The sequence below is a fragment of the Ailuropoda melanoleuca genome, chromosome 2 (assembly GCF_002007445.2).
Source record: "Ailuropoda melanoleuca isolate Jingjing chromosome 2, ASM200744v2, whole genome shotgun sequence".
Lineage (NCBI taxonomy): Eukaryota > Metazoa > Chordata > Mammalia > Carnivora > Ursidae > Ailuropoda > Ailuropoda melanoleuca.
The window spans coordinates 132,369,446-132,393,782 of NC_048219.1; the positions used below are offsets into that span (position 1 = coordinate 132,369,446).

The following is a 24,337-nucleotide window of genomic DNA, read 5'->3' on the forward strand; positions in this document are numbered from 1 at the left end:
ATTATTAGCTTCTACTTTTGAAAAGGTAAATCTGTTGTTTGGAACAAAGACCTTTATCTATAGAGGGTAAGTTCTTTCATCTGTGTAACTGTCAATATATGGCCTCACACAATAAGGTATAATGAATTCCAGTGCTGCTGCCTTTGTTACAGAGACAATTAGGGTGTCCTGTTATCCATTATTCATCACTCTTGCCTTAGCTCCAAATAGAACAGCAAACAGATCTAAGGAATAAATATTCTTCACACTGAAGAATTCATCCTTCTAGGATCATGGTGTCTAGTCTCAGATAACCTTCTTGAACTAGTGCTTGTCGAGATTTCATGGGCGTGTTTTCTTTTGAGGACAGAAAGCAGCAGTCTTTCTTTCTCACTCTCTCTCTTTTTCATGTATATTCTTCTTTTTTCTGTTATTCCCTTATTGCCTTGAGGCAGTTTTCTTACCCTTCTCACTTTCCACTACAGGCCTATGTACTTGTTTTCTTTGTACTTCACAGTTTTGTTTTTCTACATATATTCCTCCACTCTTCATTTCTGTTTCTCTTTTTTGCCTTTTCCAATAACTGATCAGCAAATATGAACTTTGTCTTTTGTACTCTGAAAACTACATTTTTTCCACACAAGTAATCTCCCCAAATATTTCAAATTTAAAGACCAGAGATCCTAATGTTTACTACAATTAAAGGAGAGGATATATCTCATCCTCTAACTTTTCTAAACATGTTGGTTCAGTTTATAATTAGAGGAACAGAATTGCCAAAATGAAGCCTCTGTTTAAAGTAGTGAAGTTTTATTTATTTATTTATTTATTTATTTTAAGATTTTATTTATTTATTTGACAGCAAGAGACAGAATACAAGCAGGGGGAGTTGGAGAGGGAGAAGCAGGTTCCCCACCAAGCAGGGAGCCCGATGCGGGGCTTGATGCAGGGCTCGATGTGGGGCTCGATGTGGGGCTGGATCCCAGGATGGAGGGATCATGACCTGAGTTGAAGGCAGACGCTTAACAACTAAGCCACCCAGGCTCCCCTAAAGTAGTGAAGTTTTAAAGATTCCAAACCAATAAAAGTAATCAGAAGGAAAATATTAAAAAATGAGAACATGAAACTTTTTCCCAATAAAGGTGTTGAATAATCTTTAGTGGTTTATCACATGACAAAATAATTTGGATATAGTTCAATTCTCATTATGATTAATGTGAGCAAACATTCTGTCATTAGAAAAATCTTGTAAAGTAATGCAATTGTAAATGCACTAAGTTTCAGATGTGGTTTTGAACTGATCTTAACCCATTACACATAAAGAAGAATAAAAGAAAGTAAGAAACACAAGAATTGGGTCAGAATGTCCGGATGGATTATGCATTCTTGAAAGCAAAGGGGGCACCAAGGGATGGCCACTTAGCAAAACTAGTTGTCCTAGTGAGTAAATAAATGAGTAAATAAATGAGTAAATAAAACGTTAAGTTTGCATTGCAAACACATCTGTTTCAGCTCTAGTAGCCACAAATAAACTTTTCTTTAAAGACATTTATCAATTTAATTAACACCATCTCGTGGGGACAGGTATATTAATCTCAATATAACCATACATTTAAACATGCTCTCTTTCAAAGAAAGCTGGGTCATTCTAGATTTCATTATTTTGGTGAAGAAAAGATGTATCTGACCACATGAGCAACATGTATGTATCTTTTGGATTATGCAATTGATTTCCTCATAACTTTTATTCTCTAGATTAAAAAATTCTAGTTAGAAATCTGTCCTACCAAAGAAACCTTTTCTACCATTCTATTTTATTCTGTCCTCTCACTTATTTTATTTTAGTAGAACTCTTTGGATCTGCATCTAACAACAACAACAACAAAAAATGACTCTCATTAAAATTGTCTTTTCTGCATCACCCATAATAGAATCTTGAAAACTACAAGCAGAAATCAATAGAGTACCCTACCCTGGAGGGCTCACAGATTACTGAAGATTCATTTGCCACTTAAAAATAAAAATAATGCCCTTAAACAAAAGTGAGATACCATTTACTAATGTAGGAAAGAATTAAATGCAATCGGTTTAGATACAGTTTTAAGAGCATGAAATATTGGATTTAAAATTATGAATTACCACTGTTACCAGGGGTGAAAGTAGATAGAAAATAGGCCAACAAAACAATACACCTAGTGCCTTTGAGGCACTGCTAAAATCTGAGAGGCCACTGGGGAAAATAAACAAAACAAGCTGCTAATCAAATGTGTAACTCTTATTTCCTAATCATGAAAATAAATCCTGGTTAGTATTTCAGGATATTACTAATGTCTTTCAACTTTGAAAAAGACAGAAAATGAGTCATTAGTTGTGATTTTTGCTGCTATGATGAAAGTTCAGTCAGTAGAATATTACATATAATGCTAATTCCCCAAACAATAAAGGAAATGCCCAGAATTTAAAGCATGTATTTCCTTTGATGCATTTATTTAAGATACTAAAGTCTATGTAAAGATTGTATGGTTACAAAAAAAACTATCTGACTCTGAATGTAAATACTGACTTTATTACATTCAGGAAAAATGTATATAGAGTGAAATGCAAATCTAAGTATACAGTTTAAGTTTGGACCAATACAGGGAATCACATAATCAACACACCAATCAAGATCAACTGTTTCCATGTGCTCCCTTCCAGGCAATTCCTACTTCCCCCACTCCATAGACAACTACAGTTTTGATTTTTATCACCATAGATTAGCTTGTTTTTCCTAATCTTGAACTTTATATAAATAAAATTATGCACTATTTATTGTTATTTATGGCTTTTTTTTGCTCAACATGTTTTTGAGAATCATTTATAATGTTCCTCCTTCATATTAATAGTTTATTATTGTTTATTGTTGATTGGTATACCATTGACAGCTATACCACAATTTATTTAACTGTTCGCCTGTTGATGAACACTTAGGTTATTTGCAGACTTGAGCTATTATAAATGAAGCTACTGCAAACATTTTATACAAACCATTTTGCAGACATATATTCTCATTTGTCTTGGATAAACACCTACGTAGAAGAGGAACTGCTGGATCTTAAGGTAGGTGCATGTTTAATTTTAAAATAAAACACTAAACAGTTTTCCAAAGTATTTATACCATTTTATAATCCCACTGGCAATGTATGAAAATCTCAGTTGCTCCATATCCTCACCAACATTAGATGTTGTCAGTCTTCTCATCTTATATATTCTGGTGGGTATTAAATAGCATCCTACTTTGGTTTTAAATCCTATTTCCCTTTTCATGTACTCTTAAGGCCATAGTGTATTTTTCTTTTGTGAAGTATCTATATGAACCTTTTGCCCATAATTTTTATTTGGGTTGTTTGTCTTTTCACTACTGATTTTTAGACATACACATATATTTATTACATTGTATATGGTATATATACACATATATTTAAAATATAATTCCTTAGTCAAATAAATGCATTGGTGACATTTTCCTCTCAGTCTATGTTACTTTTCATGTTCTTAACAAAAGTTTTTGAAGTACACAAGTTTTTAATTTTGATGCTGTCCAATTTGCCATTTTTCATTCTTATGGATAATGCCTTTTGCATACTTTCTTAGAAATCTTTGCTCACTCAAAGTTACAAACGTTTTCTTGTTTATTTCTAAATATTTTGTAAATTTAGCATTTGTGTTTAGGTCTGCAAGCCATATCAAATTAGTTTTTGTGCACAGTTTAATGTAAGGGTCAAGATCTACTTTTTTTCCATACATTTTCCCAGTTAATCTAGCCCATTTATTGAAAAGACTGGCCTTTCTCCCCATTGAGTTAATTTGATGTTTATCAAAAATCAATTAACTATATATGTGAGGATCTATTTATGGGCTATTCTGTTCCATTGATCTATTTAATTATACTATATGCCATACTCCATCATCATGATTACTGTAGCTTTATAGTAATTCTTAAAATCAGGTGGTTAGAACTCTCCAACTTTGTTCTTTTCTGTAATTATTTTGTCTATTACACACCCTTGGCATTTTCATATACATTTTTGAGTTAACTTTTTACTTTATATTAAAAAATCTGCCATATTTTGGTTAAGATAGCAGATCAATTTGGGAAGGGTACACGTCTTTACAATATTGAGACCTCCAATTCATGGATATGTAGTATCTCTGTATTTGCTTATTTGCTCCTTAACTTCTCTCAATAATATTTGTAATTATTTTAATGTAGATGTTTTGCTTGTTTTTGTTAAATTTATGATATTGATGCTGATCTTGAGTATTTTAAAATTTCATTTTCTAATTTTTTGTCAAACCATGTAAAAAAGGGCAAGACAAGTGATGAAAGTTAACATCAATAATGGGACAAACTAACATTAGGTGCTTCTGGTAATGCTCTGAAAAGGATACAGCATCATTTATATTTTATACATAACACAAATCCATAACTTGAATTGAGTTACGACAATTTGCCAACCAAAATCAAACAGAACATTCTACAAAACAAAGAGCCCATAGCCTTAAAGAATGTCAATGTCAGGAAAGACAAGAAAGGCTGAGGAAATCATTCAGTCATCCATTTAAAGGAGGCTCAAGAGACAGGACACTAAACTGCAATGTATGAGACTGGTTTAAATCCTGAAATGTTGAAAACTAAATAGCTAAAGAGCAATATGGGGACAATTGCCAAAATTTGAAGGGTATATTAGATAACAGTATTGTATCAATGTAGAATTTTCTGAATTTGATAAGTAAGCTGTAGTTACATAAGTGAATTTTCTCATTACTTGTGCATAAAACATTGAAGTATTTAAGGATTAAGGGTCAAGATCTGTGAATTAAATTTTCAAGTATCTCAGCAAAATAAGTAAATAGACATAAAAGAGCAATGTGTATATGTCACACAGAAAATGTAGAGAGAGAGATAAAGCCAATGTGCAACTTGTAAACAATAGCTGAAACTATATTATGGTAATACGAGAGTTCACTGTAATATTTTTGCAACTTAGGTCTAAATATTTTCCAAAATAAAAATTTTAATTAAAGTGATCATATGATCACTTTAGAGCCAGACATATGGATCTTTCCTATAATTTTAAAAGAATAATGTTAATCTGGGTGCCATTTAAAAGACAGGAATACTTTTTGCTTTCCAGCTGCCAAGGCTTTCTGCCATGTCCTTCCAGCTCATATGCTTTGTTGGAGGACATCTTGGGAATAAGGAGTTAAGAAAGAATGCAGGGGAAGGGACAAAAAGAAATCGCCCCTAAACCAAGAATATATGCTGTTCTTTTCTGTGACTACATTAAGGCTAAATTGAAAATAATGCTGATTTGAAAGACGTGTGTGTTTGTTCCATCCTAGTTCATTAAGGGGGGGGGCATTTTAGCCAAGAAATATGATCACCCACAAAAATGCAACTTCATTCCCACATATAAATCAATGTATTTATTCAGGTGTTTCTTTATTCCATGAACTTTTATTTAGCAAATATAAAGTGAATGAGACTCCTCAGATGGACAGGAAAACAGAGCAGTGTGGAGGGTGTTATTCCCTATATCTCCATTTATTTTGATCACACTCCTCTGGTAATGTTTTATCATGGGCAATGACCTCAACAACCAACAGTGCTTTAAAAAAAGACAGCTAGTTGAATCTGGAAGGAAAAATTGACTTTTTTTTTTGAGAGAGAGAGACAGAGATAGTGACAGAGAGCATGAGCGGGGAGGAGAGAGAGAAGCAAGCTCCCCGCTGAGCAGGGAGCCCAAAGTGCGGGGCTGGATCCCAGGACTCGGGGATCATGACCTGACCAGAAGGCAGAAGCTTAACCGACTGAGGCACCCTGGAAAGAAGGGCTTTTATAATTACTGTTATTCATAGTTGTTATTTGTTGTTGTTATTGTTGTTTTTCCTTTATGGATTATGGCACTGCAAGAGCTAAATTTGTTTACAAACCCAATTTTCCCATTCAAAAATGACTTCCTTTATGTTTGTATTTGATCTGGAAAAATACAAACAATTTGAGAATACTAGTTGTATCATTTTTGCTTAAATTTCCTCTGAAAAACAATGCCTTACTCCTTAATTTTGATTTTTTGATAATTACATCTTTCTCTTTAAATCTGGAAATATCAACTTCCACTTAAACTCATGAGAACTAATAAGTTTAGTGTGTACTGCAAATCTGAACGAATGAAAGAATTATTTTTTAAATTGCTTTTATTAGAATTTAATAACTTTCTGCTTTAATGCTATCTGGCCCAAGTTCTCTGGGGTTGTTCCTCCTACTTAATACATATCCTTTAGGCAACAAATTGTACACAAAAGGGAAGGCTAATTATATCACAGGATTACAAACAGACTAACACACACACTCAGGCCTGACAGAGAAGCTGGAAAAAAGATGGTTGGTCACACACCCTGTACACACCCATGCTTTAACAGATTCCAAGATAAAGATCCTTTATAGGATCTCTGAGAGTCAGAGGTACCTTATAAAGGACTGCTGGCATTCAACAATGAACTCAGTTTCTTTACTTTTAGTCCATTCTGCTGTCATGACTCACTGTGGTTCACAAAGTGGCTGATGTTAAGTCCTTTACTAAGAACCTTCAACATGGTATTTATAGAAAGATTCATTTGTAGTCTTATTTCAAAGAGGTCAGCAGGTGCAATATATTCTTTGGAGAAATTCTGACTCATTTCGCCAGATCGCAAGATACTGTCTTTGTGTACACAGTAAGCATTTTAGGCATCACAAGAATGAGTCGCTATACCTTCAACTCACTACTTTCAGACACCTACAAAATGTTCATGAAAAGTCTGCACTATAGAATGGCATACAGTTTGAAAACCTGATACTCAGTGCTAGATATAGGTTGTATTTAGAGTGTTCATATGTCCAGTTTGTCTGGACAGTTCTGGATTTTTCATGTTCTCCTGGTATAATTATTAATTATATTTATAATATATAATTATTGTTAATAACTTCTCCTTTTATTTTAAAAAGAATCCTGTTTTGGAAAACAAATTACATGGTCACCTCAGCTATATTTGGGCATTTATATCCATATGTTTTTTTTGAATCAGTAGGTTTCAATTAATTCCACATCTTTGCACTAAATATGATATTTCTTGCTTTCCACTAAGTCCTAGGGGGAGGAGGGGTGGACTGAGCTTACAACACATTGTGACCTGAACTTTCTCTTTCAAAACACACAGGTTTCTGGAATACCATTATTGGAATTGGTTGCAATGTAACTGAAAAGCATCTGTACACAAGAGTGCAAGTTGCCCAGACTGCTGACGTTTTCAGGGCAACCACATCTAAAACAAGTTTCAGCATTTCAAAATAGGTTTAAGAATAAACTGTGCAAAATTTGTGGCCATAATCTCCAAGATAAAATCTCTGAGATTTCACAATTTAAATTTTTAAAAAATACTGCTGATTTCTTGTTTTACTTACTGACGTCAAAATTTGGTTCACATTTTTTATTCAGTCACACATACAGCTCTAAGTTTCTTTTTGAGCATAACGTTCACTGAGCATATCAACTTAATATGAATTTTTAACCCAATTTCTTTTCACACATTTTTTTTCTTGTTCATATTATTTTATTTGTTAACAATCACATTACACTTACTGGGTACCAGGAGCAGTTGTAAGTGCTTTTACAAACACGGACACATTTAGTCCTTGCAAAATCTGTAAGATAGGTTCTACTATTATCAGAGTCTCCATTCACTGATGATGAATCTGAGGACAGGGTAGTTAGGTAGCCTGCAGAAGGTCATACAATGTATATGTTCACTAATTAGACCTAGGCAACCTGACTCCAGAGTCCATGATCTTAGCCATTATGTTATGTTCCCTCTTTATCATCCTTTCCAAATAAGCAAGAGATGACTTCTACTTTATTGAAGAAATAATTGGCAGATCAAATGGTTCAGAGAGTTTGTCTCATGTTTAATGAATTTATTTATTTATTTATTTATTTATTTATTTAATTTATTTATTTATATTTTTTTAAAGATTTTATTTATTTATTTGACAGAGAAGGCAGCCAGCGAGAGAGGGAACACAAGCAGGGGGAGTGGGAGAGGAAGAAGCAGGCTCCAGTGGAGCAGGGAGCCCGATGTGGGGCTCGATCTCAGGACCCCGGGATCACGCCCCGAGCTGAAGGCAGATGCTTAACGACTGAGCCACCCAGGCACCCCATGAATTCATTTATTTAAAGAGATTATTTGTTGAGTAGTTACTTCTTGCAAGGCACTGAATTAGGCAGTGGGGAAATGGTGAATTTATTTCTAAAACACCAGAGGCAGGTGTTTGTCTAACTGCATTTAAAAAAAGAAGATCAGAAACCTCAAAACTTCAAACATTTACATGCTCCAAATCAAAAAACAGTTCATATAGGACTGTCAATATAGGACTTGACTCTACAGGTGTGTACAGTTCATATAAGACTGTCCATATAGGACTTGACTCTACAGGTGTGTACAGTGTGGGTGTCAGGGCCAACACATGGGCAGAAGGCATGCCCAGAGGTGTCCTGGAGTTCGGAGGACATAGGGTCTGAAAGAAGACAACCTGCCCTAAAACTGCAGCTGTGTTACATACTATTTGTGTAGCCTTGGGAAGTTTATTGACTTTACCTTTTCAATCTCTAAAATGGGAACACCTACTTCATAGGAAATTGTGAGGATTAGAGAAAAATGAGATTTTAGAGGAGTACTAGTACATTGAAATGTTCAATAAATGATGATTAACATTATTTAAATTGCTCCAAGTGCATTACCCAGCATTGCCACAGCAGATAATTTCACAAGCCCAGTCTTAACTCACTAGCAAGGTACCAGTGTGCATGAATGTAAATAGACTAAAGTCAACAAAAAGACCACCAATCCAGGATCTGATTTTTCACTTAAGTTATGCTTAAACTAGTTGTGAAGATGGGCAAGGGGTGATTATTTCAATTCTGGAACAATGGAATTAGTAGGAAGGAGGCCTGGTTAAAATATTCTGATGGCATTACTTAATATATTTTTTTCTAATTTTGTTAGTATATGTTTCTTGGAATCTTTAACATAAGTTAGCACATAAAACTTCTGCTGGAATGAAAATGAAATGTCTGGAATTTCTTTTGTTTGTGTTCTCCAGGTAAATGAACATGCAGCTAATGTAGTTAAATGTACGGCTTCATCTTTATTCTTTATATTTTAAGTTCTATGACCTCAGATATTCTAGCTAAAATCTCTAACCCTTCTATTCTGGAAAAGGTGTTTTTAAATGTTATTAACAATTTTTCAAATGCCGTATGAGAAGTATTTATGAAAATACTCTTGCCTATTCTTTTACATTCCAGATTAAGTTTCATTAGCTGAGCTGTAGCTCAACCAAATATTTTTAAGAATGATATTATAAAACTTACTTGGTAAAGATTTACAGAAATAATCAGTATCCACTACACTTAAAAAATTAGATTAGGGGCGCCTGGGTGGCACAGCAGTTAGGCGTCTGCCTTCGGCTCAGGGCGTGATCCCGGCGTTATGGGATCGAGTCCCACATCAGGCTCCTCTGCTGTGAGCCTGCTTCTTCCTCTCCCACTCCCTTTGCTTGTGTTCCCTCTCTCGCTAGCTGTCTCTATCTCTGTCAAATAAATAAATAAAATCTTTAAAAAAAATTAGATTAATAACAAAAAATATTAACAGAACTCTTTTACATGAAGTATTCTCCAGAGGGAAACTGATCATTGAAGGTATTGGCATCCTTGAAGGAGCAAATAATTAAAACAGAATGTTGTGCAACTCACACTGTATTCACATTGTTGTGAATATATTTAAAATAATGAATGTTGGTGGGTATGAAATTTCAGTAGGCCACCCTCTGCTCACTCTGGAAACATGAACTGCAAAGAAACAAGTCCTCAAATTGTAGAGTGAGAACTGAGTAGCAGCCAGCTAACAGGACAGTCGAGGCTGTGGATCATTAGTGGTATTTTTGTGTAGTCCTTCATTCAGGGAACAAATTCAGAGAAGAGCAATCTGGGAATCCATAAATCCTACTGAGCTTTGGTTAAGTGACATTCATTATAAAGAACACCTGGGGGAAGACCCAAGAATTGAGTCACAGCTAGAAAGATCAGATTACCTGAGCTCTGCATGTCTTGGTGAAGTAAGGCAGCCTAGGAAGAGAATGATCTTTGTCTGCAGTCATTCTGGTAGTATTATACTGGATAAAGTTACAGGCTTATCTACTACTATGTTGAGTTTCTGTCATTTGTATATTTCTCACATATTATTGTGTATTTTGAACATTTAATGTCATTTATGGTTTATAAGTACATTTAGTTTCTGTTACATGGTATCTCAGCTGAATGTTTATTATTATGAGTTTACTACCTTTCATGTCTGTCACTTTGAGTCTAAGCAAAGCTATAAATATTTAAATATGTGTAGGTATATGTATATAAATTCAGATGCAAACTACCAAATAAAAACTCTTCTCATTAATCAAGATTTTCATTGTTGCTTACATAGATAATGCAAGATACGAAATACCAAAAAAAACTTCAAATCCAACTTATTCCAATAGAAAGGACAAAATGTTCACAGAATGCTGCTAAGTAGTTAATAATTAGTACTAGTTTCTGAATCTGAGGCTTGGAAAACAGTCGGCAAGTTACTGAAATGAAAATGTGAATGTGAAGAGCCGTTTTTGGAAAAGTGACCCTGGTGAGGGATGAGGGTCTAGTCTGCACAACCAGCTACTCTGAGAGAATTCCATCACTCCCTAGGTTTGGCAACACTGAGCACTATTTTCTTTAAAATGAGAAAATAAATTGCCTCAAATATTTTCTACATGTATTTTCCAATAAAGATTGCAGGTTAAATTCAGTGATGAAAAAATAAGATACATGTTTTATTGGGTCAAAAAATTTAAAAGAATGCCCATATTTACTATGCACAGTAAATGTGTGATTAGGTGCACCATCTTCGAAGTAGAATTTGAAAAGAAGTACTAAAAGTTTTTAAGATACACATACTATTTTATCCAGCACTTATACCTCTAGAAGTATACACTAAGGGAAACAACAGCACAAGTGTGCAAGAGAGGCTCTTTGTATGTGTTTACAATTGTGAAAAGTCAATAATAATAAAGTGTTGTTGTTAATACTTTACTTCCTTTAATGTAATACTTTGTGAATATTCAAATAATTTATGGACGGTCCATGTGTTAAACGTTACATAATAATTTCTGAGGGAGGAAAACAGGCTACAGTTTGGTATAGATACTGCTGTCCTGGTCTTGTCAAAGAAAACGAAAAGCACGAGTGTGTGTGTGTGTGTGTGTATGTGTGTAGAAAATACACCTATTTTTTTAAGTGCAAGATTACAGGTCTTTTTTTTCTATCTGTTCTCTGTATTTTCTAATTTCTTGACAATAGAGTTAAATCACTGTGAGAGAGCAGAGATATGAAGTCCTTGTTGAGGTGGTGAAATCCTGTTTCAGGGACGTGACTGATGAAGTGTCTGCTGATACCAAACAGGCCTTACCATCTTGACTTATGACTCTGGGTTTGGGGAAAAGAATGAAACGCATTGGGAAACCAATGTAAGTATGAGGCTGTTTTCAGTGTTTAGAAAAAGACTACAGAAAAAGACATCAGAACAATGGCAAGGATTTGTAAGTATTTGCACTCTGCATATTTGACTAAGGACATCCAGGGAAGGCTGGGATTGCTTCAAATATGCATATATTGTCATAAGAACATGTAGACATGTTGTTTCTTTTATTGACTTGAAGATGTCCCATCAGAATCAGCTGACTAGGTAGGCATTAAAGATCTATCTGGACTGCCCTGACCCCTTTACCTCTCTCCTTCTAGGCTAACCAAAGAAGGGTGATCAGTTGTTATGTCTTTTTAGGAAGAGCTACAGGTTAAGTATTAGAATAAATTGCTTCATAATATATAAACCACATGGCAGCAAGTTATTAAGTTAGTTAATAAACAATGTAGGTTTGTTAATTTTTACAGTTCTCACATCTAGCAAGACGACTGGCACAGGATGTTGAATGAATGAGACTTCTCTAAAATATGCCACCTGACCTTCTCATTGGTAATGGGTGTATCCCTGTGTTCTTATAAATTTATTTATTGCTCTTTCTCCATTTCCTTTTCTTTTTTTAAATAAGTGCCTTAACAAAAAAGCCCTTCAAAGAGTTCAACACTGAGTGGAAGAGACAGACATAGAAACAAATTATTACAAGATAATTTTCTAAGTGTTCTGACAGAGATAAGAAAAAAACGTTAGAAAATGTAGACAAGGTTGCCTGAGGGCTTTAGAGAAGACCAGGCACAGGAGAGGATGATGGCCTCTGGGCAGACCTCAGAAGCACAAGAGAGCAGGGTGTGTAGCAGAAATGGAGACTGATATTTGGAACCAAGATGAAGAAAATTAAAGGTGTTTTAAATAAACCAGACACTCTCCACTCCAGTAAATTTATGAATTTCCCTTTTAAATACTAGTGGTGAATTTTGCCAAATCACATAATTTTTCCAGGAAACAAAACTCTGTTGTGGGAGGAAGAGGTTAAGAACACAACAGAGCGTCCACAACTGAATCACACTACCATATGAGTTTTCTTCCGAACGTCTTAGATAAGGACTAGATAAATATTAGTTGAGTACCCCTAACTAAAAATGTCCCCCAAATCTAAATTGACCATATAATTTACAGTTCCAAGTGGGGAAATTTTTAAGAGGAAAAAAGAGTGCTATTAATAATTATGCAAAGATTACAAGCATATACTAACTATCCTTATTCTACTATAATTGAGCATCCTACCAGATAGAGATATCTTTCGAATGATACAGTCCTGGTTAAAATACAAAACACCTAGGACAAAGCTTGCTTCATTCACCTTTTGGTGCGAATTAATAAATCAGATTCACCCCTCAGATAATCAATAAGAAACCATAATTAAGAACTACAATTAGAACATAAAGTATGGAATAAGTTGAGGTTTAAAAAGTGTACCATTTAGAGACAATGAAGTTTGCAAGCATAGACAAATTTAGATTTTAAACTGATTTCCACTCTGGTCTGTGATCATCAGTACTTTATTTAACTTCTCTGAATGTCAATTTAACCTGTAAAATGGGATAATATCTATTCCCAAAGCTGTCATGAAAATCAGATAAAGTAATGTCTATAAAAAGCCAGTCACAAGATTGGAACTCAATTAACATTAGTCCTTTGGGAGAAGACTAATAGGGTGGAGGGCTATGGTCTATGAACTACAACCATGGAACTTAAAACCCAGAGAATACATCTGTGTGTATAAAGGACCTAAATAAATATGTAGTTCAAGATCAGCTGATTAACACTATTAAAGAAAATGGATGGTGCATATAATGAGAAGAAATGTTAATGAATTTAGCTAAGGGAAGTACATGGGAATCTGATGAAAAATTATTTATATAATACATAATGTTGCACAGCTCTGACATTGATTTTACTGAATTGATGTGATCTTAGTATATTAAAAAATCTAAGGATTATGATTTCAATATATGATCTAACACAAATGGATTTTTATTTTTTCAATATAAATCCTTATTTAGTTTGTCCTAGATTTTATTCTTTACTTGATCTTTGAGATATTGGTTATGAAACCACCACTAATTTTATACTTTAATTTTTGTCATCACACCTATCATCTTGGGTCATTAGTGTAGTTCCACTGATTAGAATTAAGAATGGTGTTTTGAACATAAAGGTCAAAAGTCAGCATGAGAAGCAACAGCCATTCTGAGTTGTCTTGAACCTATGCAGTTATTACATGTTTCTCAAAACCAGTAATTCCAACAACATGAAACAATCAATGTCATATCAAAACAAAAAAACCGGACAAATAGAAGCATTTCCAATGATCCTCAGGAAAGAAGAAAAAACAGAACAGAACAGGAAGAAAAAAATCCCAATAAAATCAGCAAAGGTGAGAGTCCACCTTCTACCACAATGTCATCTGACCGGTCACCCAGAGGAAAAGGCAGGTAAGCAAGAGCAGCATGGCTGGGGCACCCTCGCCAGACCCTGCCTGGCACAATCTAGTTTAGATGAGTTCACAAACAGAGCTGACCAAGGGCGACATGCTCTTGTCGTCCACTCTCACTCCTCTCCAGTGCTCACACACCAAGCACCAGCCCGGGTTGTCTTACCCATTTTCAAAATAAAAAACAGTGTGAGACTTCTATGAAACAGTGGAAACCACAAAAAGGAGAGTTTGTACACACGCAGACCTACTTTAACGAAGGAAAAGGCACTGGGGGCCTTCTCAGTCACCATTTGAACTGCCCACGGAAAGACTGATTTCGGTTTGTTTTTGTCTTTTAAGATTTTATCTATTTGAGAAAGAGAGAGCGAAAGAGAGAGAGCATGAGCAGAGAGGGGGGCAGAGAGAGAAGCAGACCCGCGGCCCAGCAGGGAGCCTGAAGTAGGGCTCCAATCCAGGACCCCAAGATCATGATCTGAGCCGAAGGCAGATGCTTGACCGACTGACCCACCCAGGTGCCCCTACTCTGGTTTTCTTAATTAGATATTTCATATAAATTAAAGGACTAAGAGAAAGATATGGAATGTTCAGTCATAGCAATAGGAGTGTAGTACTTGGATTTCTCTTAACCCCCCTGCGACAAGTGGTAATTTTACCTTAACTGTTCAGTAATGGGACAAATTTCCTCCCTATGGTGATTAATGTCTTACTGCTGCCTGACTCTACTGTTTCTCAGTAGTTTAGCATTTTTGCTAAATGCAGATAGTGCAGTAAAGAAAGAGAAGACATTCATTTGACAATCATAATTAATAATAATAATTTTATTGTTATTAATAAACTAACTTTATTATTTTAGGTTTAACACTCTCATTATTGAGTGGCCCTGAGAGTAAGCTTCACCGTCAATTAAGAATTTTCAAGAAAACACTGAGTAATAAAATGTCATACTAGATATAAAATGCCAACACTGTGTGTCAAATGCAGCAATAAATTCAAGTCAGAAAAGAACAGGAGAGAACTTTGGGTTTGGCTATTACAAAGAGATTGTTGGAGATACTAGTGAGAGTCATTTTGATGTGGTGGTGAGCAAGTGACACTAAGGTAACTGGTTAACAATTTTTTATTAATATCTTCTCTCTAATGCTATATTAAATATTTTCTAGCTATTTGCATAGTTATAGGCTACTAAGATGATTTATTCCTTAACTTAAAAGCAAAGAAATATAGTCATTGCTAAAATTCAGGTGAAAACTGTTCTTAAGAACATTTTAGAAAGTAAGAAAAATCAAAACATCACATATTCCCTATAGCTCACTTTTGTCAAGATCTCCTGATCTCAATCCATTTGTTTCCCCAGAGCTATGGTGCCATTTCTCATCTTCTGTTCATTCTCTGTGTGAATGCTACTTAAGCACATACTTCAAACCAGATACTCTTCCATATATTCTGGACATAGAAATTAACAAGATTAAATATTTTCTTTGAATTAACTTTAAAAACCAGATCAAATTAACTACAATAATATGTAATGATATGTAGCACATTTCAGGTACTACACTGGGGGTCAGAACCAAGTGTTGTGAAGACACAGAGGAATGTTAAGTTAAAATTCTGGAGCAGGCAGTGGGGGCATCAGGAAAGACTTCACAGAGTTCTTTTGATCTGTCTTTGGAAGGATGATAATGATTTCTTTAGGGTGAGAAGCTGAGGGAGAGGCAATCCATTCCATGAGGGTTTCCACTGTTTATTACAGATAAAAGAAAATTTCTGAAGGGTGAGCAAAGCCTTGGTGACATAAAAGAGCAGGGCTTATTTGAGAAACTCAGAGCAGTCAAATACTATTGAAACATAAGATATGTAAGAGAAATGGAGTTGGCAAGATATTCGACTAATTGATATTTACTGAGTACATATTATGGGCAAGAGACCAAGCTAGAAATAATGCTATGTATTTTATTGTATACAACACAACCAATCAGCCTAACAAAGTGGATGTTATTCTCCAAGGACCTATCAAGAAGTTAACTCAGGTGCAAGGAAGGTAAACTTGGACAGACCTGTGAATTCAGCTGCTTACTTTAAACATACTCTACTTAAAAACCCAAGCAAATTCAACTCTGATGGGGACGAAGCATCCTGTTAAAAAGTCTAGGATTTTATTCTGAGAGTCTTAATGAGTTAAGATAGTGTTTTTAAATCAAGGTATATTATAAGTGCATTGAGCAGCAAATATGGCAAATTTGTTAAGGGCTCAGGAGTAACCACTTATAAGCTGTGTGATTTGGTGAATTAATCTCTCAGGGTCTCAATGCTTTTTCTCATAAAATGGGGACGATGAGAGTATATGTTTTATGAAATTGTTGTACTCATTATTTAATATATGAAATTCGTTTACAATGATGCTTGGCCCCAATAAGTCATCAGTGTATGTGACTCTTGTCTCAGAAATAGCTCTCTGACGGCATTGTATAGAATGGATTGGGAAGGGAGAAAAACTTCAATCCTCAACATTCTCAAAGAAGAATGAAAAGGGCTTCAACTAGGGCACTTGGCAGTGATAGAAAAGGGAAGGTCACATTGGGAGATATTTCAGATGTAAATATTGAAAGGAATTGGTGACCAGTTGGGTTTAGGGAGGAGAGGGAGGAAAAAACAAAACAGAAAATGATCTGACCCGGAGGTTTCTAGTTTATATGGCCAGATGAATGTCGATGCCTTAACATTTCATACTTCAACTGCTCCTTTCCTGTGAATTAATTATCCTAGGACTCTCCTGGCAGCTGACTGCCAGTAATTGATTTAGTGACTATTTATAGCGAAAAAATAAAAATAAAAACAATGCTGAAAGCCATTAGAAGCCAGAGAAGCCAGTTCCTCCCACTAAGGCTAGCCTATCCCTGTCGCCCTAAACTGACCCTATTCTCAAGTCCCTTGGGTGTGAAAATAACTGAGCAGTTATCTCTGAAACCTGCAGACTTACGCAGCTTCTTTTTAGCACCAGAGCTGCAAGAGGTACGGTGCTGATGGGTGGTACAAAGGGGACTGATGAGTGTAGCCCAACTATAGCTTTGGGACATTTTGTTTTCATTTGAGAAAACAGTAAAGTTTTCAAATTGTGAAGAAGAATGTTTCTAGAGAATTTTTAGTTTCTCAATAAACACACTGATCAAATTGAAGCTCTGTATAATATCCAGAGTCCATGAGATGTTACAAAGTTTAGGTATATGAAAGACAATATTTTAAGATGACCATTACAGTACTCTGTTGGATTAAACATGAGAATGTATAAAAAAAAAAAAAAAGTTAAAATGAACACCAAAATAAATTCTAGGCAAGATACTCCCTGAAAATTTTTCTTATTGCTTGAATTACACATACATAGAATATATTCCCATTCTTCTCTAAAAACTATCATCTGTATCTCTACTACACAATTCAAAAATTATGAAGGTCAAATATTTTACATGTCATATAACTTATATACAACTATTGTAAGATTTGTTTTTGAGCTATTAAAGTTTTAAGTAACTACCTTGCTTCTTTAGAAGTTAGTATTACATATAAATAACAAAAGGAGACAGGAAATACACAAAACAAGTTATTTTACAGTGGGGGGATAGAGGAAGAGTGGTAATTAACCCTAAATTCTGTTCTCCATTTATATAAAAGCTTCTTCATTTCATAGTCTGTTCTTTTTCCTTTAAAAGCAATTTCATGAAAACATCTTGGGGTTTAGAAGATAGAAGTGAACATTAGTCACTCCATAATACAAATATTCTGAAAGCTGAAGTGAGTGTGTGTCCTCTGTGCATTTCCTCCAATAGGATGTTCCTGTAGTGGCTAAAACATTACCTTACAGAGAGGTGGTGCCACTCGGTACACACCTTCACTTTTACTTCCAACACTGCAACACTTTCTATAAGGTCTTTCCAAATAACTCTCAGAGATGGTAGATTTAATGTTATCAAACCAAAACTTCTTTTCAGTTTAGCTGACTCAAACACTGCCTCTGGAACTTTGTCCCAATATGACTGGTGCCCTGTCTGGATGAAGAAAGGACTTCCCTTGGCCTCTTCTCATCCTTTAGTTCTTTGAAAGCAAGGCAAAGGTAGGGACATTTCTGATTTGTTAACAAAATTGCCATTGTACCATGTCTGAGAGCATAATGGCAAAAATATAGGAATGCTCCAACCTCTAAAAATAAAGTATTGTATATGTCCTGTTTTCCTACTGAGTTAAGACCTTTATTTCTTTTGGAGAAACTTACTTTGATTTTCCAAATGTTTAGAGTTGCTTGATAATTTAAGATAAAAATCACAGGTCTACATATGCCTGAAGTGGATAACCACTTCAACAGCTAGCTTTATTCCATGATATACTCCAAACCTGACAAGCAAAAAACTGAAAGATGACCGACTTTTCTGTTTCCTTAGTATTAGCATCACCTCCAAACTATGATCTAGTTAATAACTGAAGTGTTTGCTATTCCTCAATCCAATCTAATGCTAAAAAAAATTGTTTTTATTTTCTAAGTAAGCTCTATGCCCAACATGGGGCTTGAACTCACAACCCCAAGACCAGAAGCCACATGCCTAACTGACTAAGCCAGCCAGGCACCCCTAAAAAGTTATGCTTAAAATGAGTGTATTATATTATTAAAATACGTGCCCATCCTTGTATAAGCCTCAGTGTAATTATAGTTTTGTATAATTAGAGCTTTATGTCAAAAGATTTACAGCTTTATCACCTCAAGCAGTATTTCACAGCTGCCAAGAATGATTTATGCAATAATGACTTAAACTGTAAAATAGAATCCTCAAAGGAAGGGCTGTCAAATATTCCTACTGCAAATAACTAGGTTTTTAAAAAATTGATATTCTGGTAAACAGCAAGTTCAATTGTACCTGGTAAAATCACAAAAAGTAGGATTGTAGGAAGTGTTGCTTCCTATGAGTGATCATGCAGCTCATTGTGCACCGCATCTATGTGAACTCATAACATAGGTCATGGGTTTAAACTGCTTATAAAGCCGCTGGCCAGTCTGAGAAACAAGCTTTCAGAAATAATACCATGCTTATGTTTTTGCTATGCCAGTATGAGTGAATGGAAAAAGTGGAAACAATATTTCAACTTTTTGTTAATTTGCTCATTGTGCTTATTACATCCCTATTATGTTTAATGCATTCTTATTGTATTCCTATAAAGTCTTAAAAAGAGAATAAGTAAAGAAAGCATTTACTGAACATACTTAAGAAGCCAAAAACCTCCCAAAAGTAAATGACCTCAATAATAAAGAATTAAGGAAGCTTTGAGAGACAAACCAATACAAAATGTTGGTGATTTTACCCCTTCTTGCTTTTATAAATATAGAGTGGTTGGCAGGTCTCTAAGAGGCAAGACTTTCAAAGCATTTGAACTTCACAAGCTCTGACTGAATTTGCAGTTGCCATGTGAATAAAACCAATGCACTTTGAAGATTCTATTCAAGGTATCTGAACTAGTCTCAAAAACACAGGTTTATTACATTCAGAGCAAATAAGTCTGACTCTGCCTTTGCGATCTAAAAAGGTCATAAAGTTAATCTTTCTCTTTGGAAAAAGAAAAAAAAAAAAGCTTGGCCCATCATCTCATGTATCCCCTATTAATAAAAGTGAAATAGGCAGCATTTGTCATTAGCTCTAACAATTACCAAGTCCTTGTAGACTGAGTCAAATCTGAAAATAAAGCCAACAGAAGCAAAATCATCACCAAAGGTTGATATTTATATACCTAAACAAGCTTTCAAGTAAATCCTCATCTAAAATAAGAAGGTTTTAATTCATATAACCAATTGCATCCCTCAGTAGAAAGATTTGCATTAGTCAATATACCAGCATCTTCACTGTAAAAACTTTTACATTCATGTTTGTGATTCCACATTTACTTGCCTTTCTTAGGTGTTTTGAGATAACTTTACACACTTACATTGCACAAGTCACACAAGGTTTTTGAAATATCACCATTCTACTTGCTGTATAATAAATAACAACTTTCATTTCAGAATTTTGCCTGAAAAATATGGTGAGTATCTAAGTGATCCTAACAGTCCAGATTCATTTTATACTTAAATTCTATAAGTTGAAAAAAATTCTGAAATGTCTCAAAAAACATAATGACCAAATGTGGACCAACATGCCCTGTATAACTACAATATAAACTGTGTCAACATCATGATAAATATTCAGATGGGGAAAAATGTCAGACATTCAAATTATTCCAAAAGCCCGAATTGTTGGCATCAGATACACACACACAAAAAGATGAGTTGCATTTGGGTAGTGAGAGCCTTAGTCCAAGAAACGCTTTCAAGACAACAGAGCAATTAGGATATTTCTAGCAAGCCAACACTGCTGATTGAAAATTGGGGGGGGGGGAGGATGAGAAGAACTTTAAAAACAATCTCTATGTTGGCTGATAATCATATAATTGTTTTCATTCTAGATTAATCTAAAGTTATACAAACCTGTTTTTCTACTCACAGTTTGTCACATTTACTCATTCAAGTCAATATTAAGGAAAATCTTGTAGTTAATTACATTTTCTATCATAAAATATTTAATTGTAAGAAAATAAGAGGAAGAGTTAAACCTTTTCCGTGCTAAAATTTCTGTTGTGTATTTTATCAAATGATGAATCAGTATATGATATAAGCTATAACACATCACTCATTTTCTTATTTGCAAGACTTAAGGGTTTCCTAAAAATCTGACTAGATATCCCTCTGTCTCACCAATTTTTGTCAATGGATGAAAAAAATGATAATGCAACATCAATAAAACTAACTACAACATGCATTTTTAACTGAATTATCTTTAAGCACTAAATTTTCAAATATCAGTAAGTGTGCAAAATTTGAGAATGTGTATTCTTTTAAATGGGTATATGTGAATATTCACACATGTGAGTTCATATATTATATATGGTATATTTAATGAATGCATGTCTATTAAATGAGTATTTTTTTAGAACTATTATAGGTCTAACATATTTTGCTCACATAGCAAGCCTGAAAGAAGAAGGAGTGCCCTTGAAGTTGAGATATGACCTTAAGTTGGAGATGCCAGTTTTGTTGCAGCTGAAAAATGAGTACAAATAACTCTACAGTATCATAGTTTCTTTTGTCCATTTCTTATTTAGGACGATTCTTGAATACATGAACAGCTTTTATTATTTGAATATACATAGGTTTACTAGACCAATTTTTGAAGTTCTTATATATCACCCTTAATGTCGTATAAAAAGGAGCAAAAGAAACAAGAGGTGTTGCCTATCAAATAAAGCTGAAAGCCAAGAAACATTTATAACTGCAATAGTTTTAGTTGCAGATATACAGTTTTCAACAAGATTTTGCTCTGTGAAATATTTTCAATTTCAAACAAATAAAACTCCGTATTTCTCTCCTACCAAATACATATCAATGCAATCAGTAAATTATTGGCCTTTATTTTATTCCCTAGGAAGGGAGAGAGTAAGACTGATTTGTGGCACTTTGTCCTCAGTGATAGTAAGCTACTACACTTTTGAAAAGTACAGAGTACCCTTATTCAAAGAAGAAATTGTTCCTACTAGTCCACTAATGACAGTATCCAGATTTTTTGAATCCTAAAATATATAAAATATATGCAGAAAATATCTACAACTGAATATTTGGAGCTTCTCTGCACAGGAACTTTTAGTAATCAGTTGTCAAAATTTCATTTCAATGGAATCAAATAAAAAGCATTCTAAATAGATGAACTTTACCATTTTTGTGATAATAGGTAACCTCCACTTTCCTCTCCTCTGACCCCAGCAATGCCTGGGCAATCTGGGCAATATCATGCCTCTTGGTCTCAGGCCCATGGAGAAAGTCACAGGTGCACGGCTTTTGCATGACATCTGGCCTGGAGAAACCAGTCATCTCGCAGAACCCATCATTGCAGTAGATGATGGCACAGTTTTGCACTCTAGCATTTGCAATGATAAATTTTTTATCTGTAATGAGAAGATAGTAAGGCATCTTTTAGAGAGTTTCCACAAGATTTTCATAAACACTGGAGCAAATTGTTGCATAATAGGAGATCTGAAATGTAGGTGCTTCCCAAATTGCTAACTGTCCAGGGTTTTGAAAGGAAAAAAACAAAAATCCTAAATGTGAAATTAATGGTCCTAAATAGTTTTAACAAAAAGTATTAAGGAACCACTCTTCAAATTTTAAGGATGTAATTTCCCAAAGAGACTAGTTCTCAATCCTCGTGACTCACAAAGGTCCTAAGACACACTCAAACAAGCAGCTGTCCCATTGATATTTCCAGAATGCCATTTAATTGTAAGATAAATATTTTCAAAGCCAAACAATGAAACATCTTGCAGCTGACAGATTTCTCACCTCAACACTGGCCCTTAAAAGTACAACTTTCTCAAAGTAGCTATTATTTTTGGATTTGGCTTTTCTCTATCCGTCTAAGGCATGCTACACACTCATCATGTTAAAAAACGAAACAAAAAAAACCATGAAACTATTAAGAGTAAAACTATCTCATGTTAATTAACGGTTCAATAATTCAAAGATTCACCTTTCATAATATATATTTCCAGAAGATAAAAATATGTACACATACACAGTAAATATCATGTTAGCACCTTTTCACTTTTACTTTGGGAGAACCTTGAATTCTTGTGTAGTAGTAGGTATTTTAATACAAAGGGCTTATTAAATTTTGATCATAAATTATATTTACTATTTCCAGATAGAATGTGAACAGGATACATTAGTTTATTTTGTACACAAGGTACTATATCCTCATGTCACTAACTACAGTGCCAAAAGAACTGCAAAATTCACAACATAACTGTGTGTTAATGTATTTTTAAGGAAATGTTGAATATAAATTAACAAGGATATCAAATTAATATATTTATATAACAATAATTCATTCCTTATAGTTAGTCCACATGAGAATGTTGAATTTCTCGGCATTCAGTTGTGGGATTTACTTACTACATTTCAATTTTCAAATTTCTTGATGGAAATTTAAGGAAATGATAAAGGGGCAGAAATATTGCTTTGAATAATGAACCGTTTGCATTGGGAACTAGTACGGATCAGATATTGCTTTTTCCAAATTATTCTTCTTGGGATATATTTGCATTGATTCAATGCAAAGTTTAGCTTCTATAAACTAACAGCAAGCAAGCATCCCTGTCATACCACAGCTTTGCAATTTAACCAAGGTAAAATATAGTTTGCATAGCCATTTACATCGCTGCTACCATTTACATTCTCTTGTTCCAGTGGTATGCTCTACCCTACTCCTGACTTTCAAAAAGTGTACAATTAAACAGCCTCAAAATATAAGCCCATGTTATCCTAGTACGTTCCCTTTAAGATAGTAGGAGAGTAGGACATTAAGTAGCAAGGCGGATAATGGAACAGTGGGAGAGGAGGATCAGATTGCCTCCTATAATGGAGACCATAATCTAAAATGTAAATCAGAATTAATATCTGGGGGAGAACACTCCTGCTGCCATTCGAACCTCCTGGCTCGGTTTCACAGCCTGTTAACTTGAAAGAGCCCGGAGTTGCCGGCTCCTCAGCCTGTACGCTGCGAACGCCAAGTGCACTGTCAAAGCAGAAAGCGAGGGAGAGAGAAGAGAACAAATGAACTTACTTTGCCCTTCAAATTTCCGTATGATGGTCCCCAAAAATGTGTTTTGTGGTGCCACATGCCCCCTGCGAACAGGCATGTTGACCCCGGTCTTCCGAGGAGCGCTNGGGGTGGGGAGGGAGGGGGGCGGGGAGTCACAAGGGCAATCGATCTGTTTCTCTTCTCCCAAACAGCGCCAATTTCCCAGTGCAAATGGGCTTAACCTGGCGGTTGCCCAGAGCTGTGAGGATGGCTGAGGGGGGATGGAAGACTCGTGCGGCTTTTGCAGGAAGGCGAGAAAGAAAAGGAGGCTGGGGGGTTGGGGGGAGTTGACGTTTCTATCCCCGCCCTCTCCCCTACACACACACACACACACACACACACACACACACACACACAGGCGCGCGCGCGCGCGTACACACACACACACACACACACACACACACCCTTTATCCCGAGAGCTTGGGCGCCGCCACAGCTCGAATTACTCAAGCGTGCTTTAGCGGAAGCCAGCCAAGAAATCTCCAAAACTCAGTGACAAACAGCTACTCTGGGAAGGTGATCTATCTCCAGGGCCACCAGCCACAGGGTTCCATCCCTGAGCTCCTCACGC

The 24,337-nt window shown here is 35.2% G+C and overlaps 1 protein-coding gene across 7 annotated transcripts in view; it reads right to left on the reverse strand.

Annotated features, from left to right (window-relative positions):
• Positions 1-23,845, reverse strand: part of KCNH7 (potassium voltage-gated channel subfamily H member 7) — a 459,439-nt gene extending 435,594 nt beyond the window's left edge. For all 7 annotated transcript variants that reach the window (XM_034654655.1, XM_034654653.1, XM_034654651.1 and 4 more), the window contains exons 1-2: positions 23,749-23,845; positions 21,842-22,072 (exon numbers count right to left, since the gene is read on the reverse strand). In XM_034654655.1, the coding sequence (XP_034510546.1) occupies positions 21,842-22,072; positions 23,749-23,824 (307 nt within the window). In that variant the 5' untranslated portion in view covers positions 23,825-23,845. The remainder of the gene's footprint in view (positions 1-21,841; positions 22,073-23,748) is intronic.
• Positions 23,846-24,337: the final 492 nt, after the last annotated feature.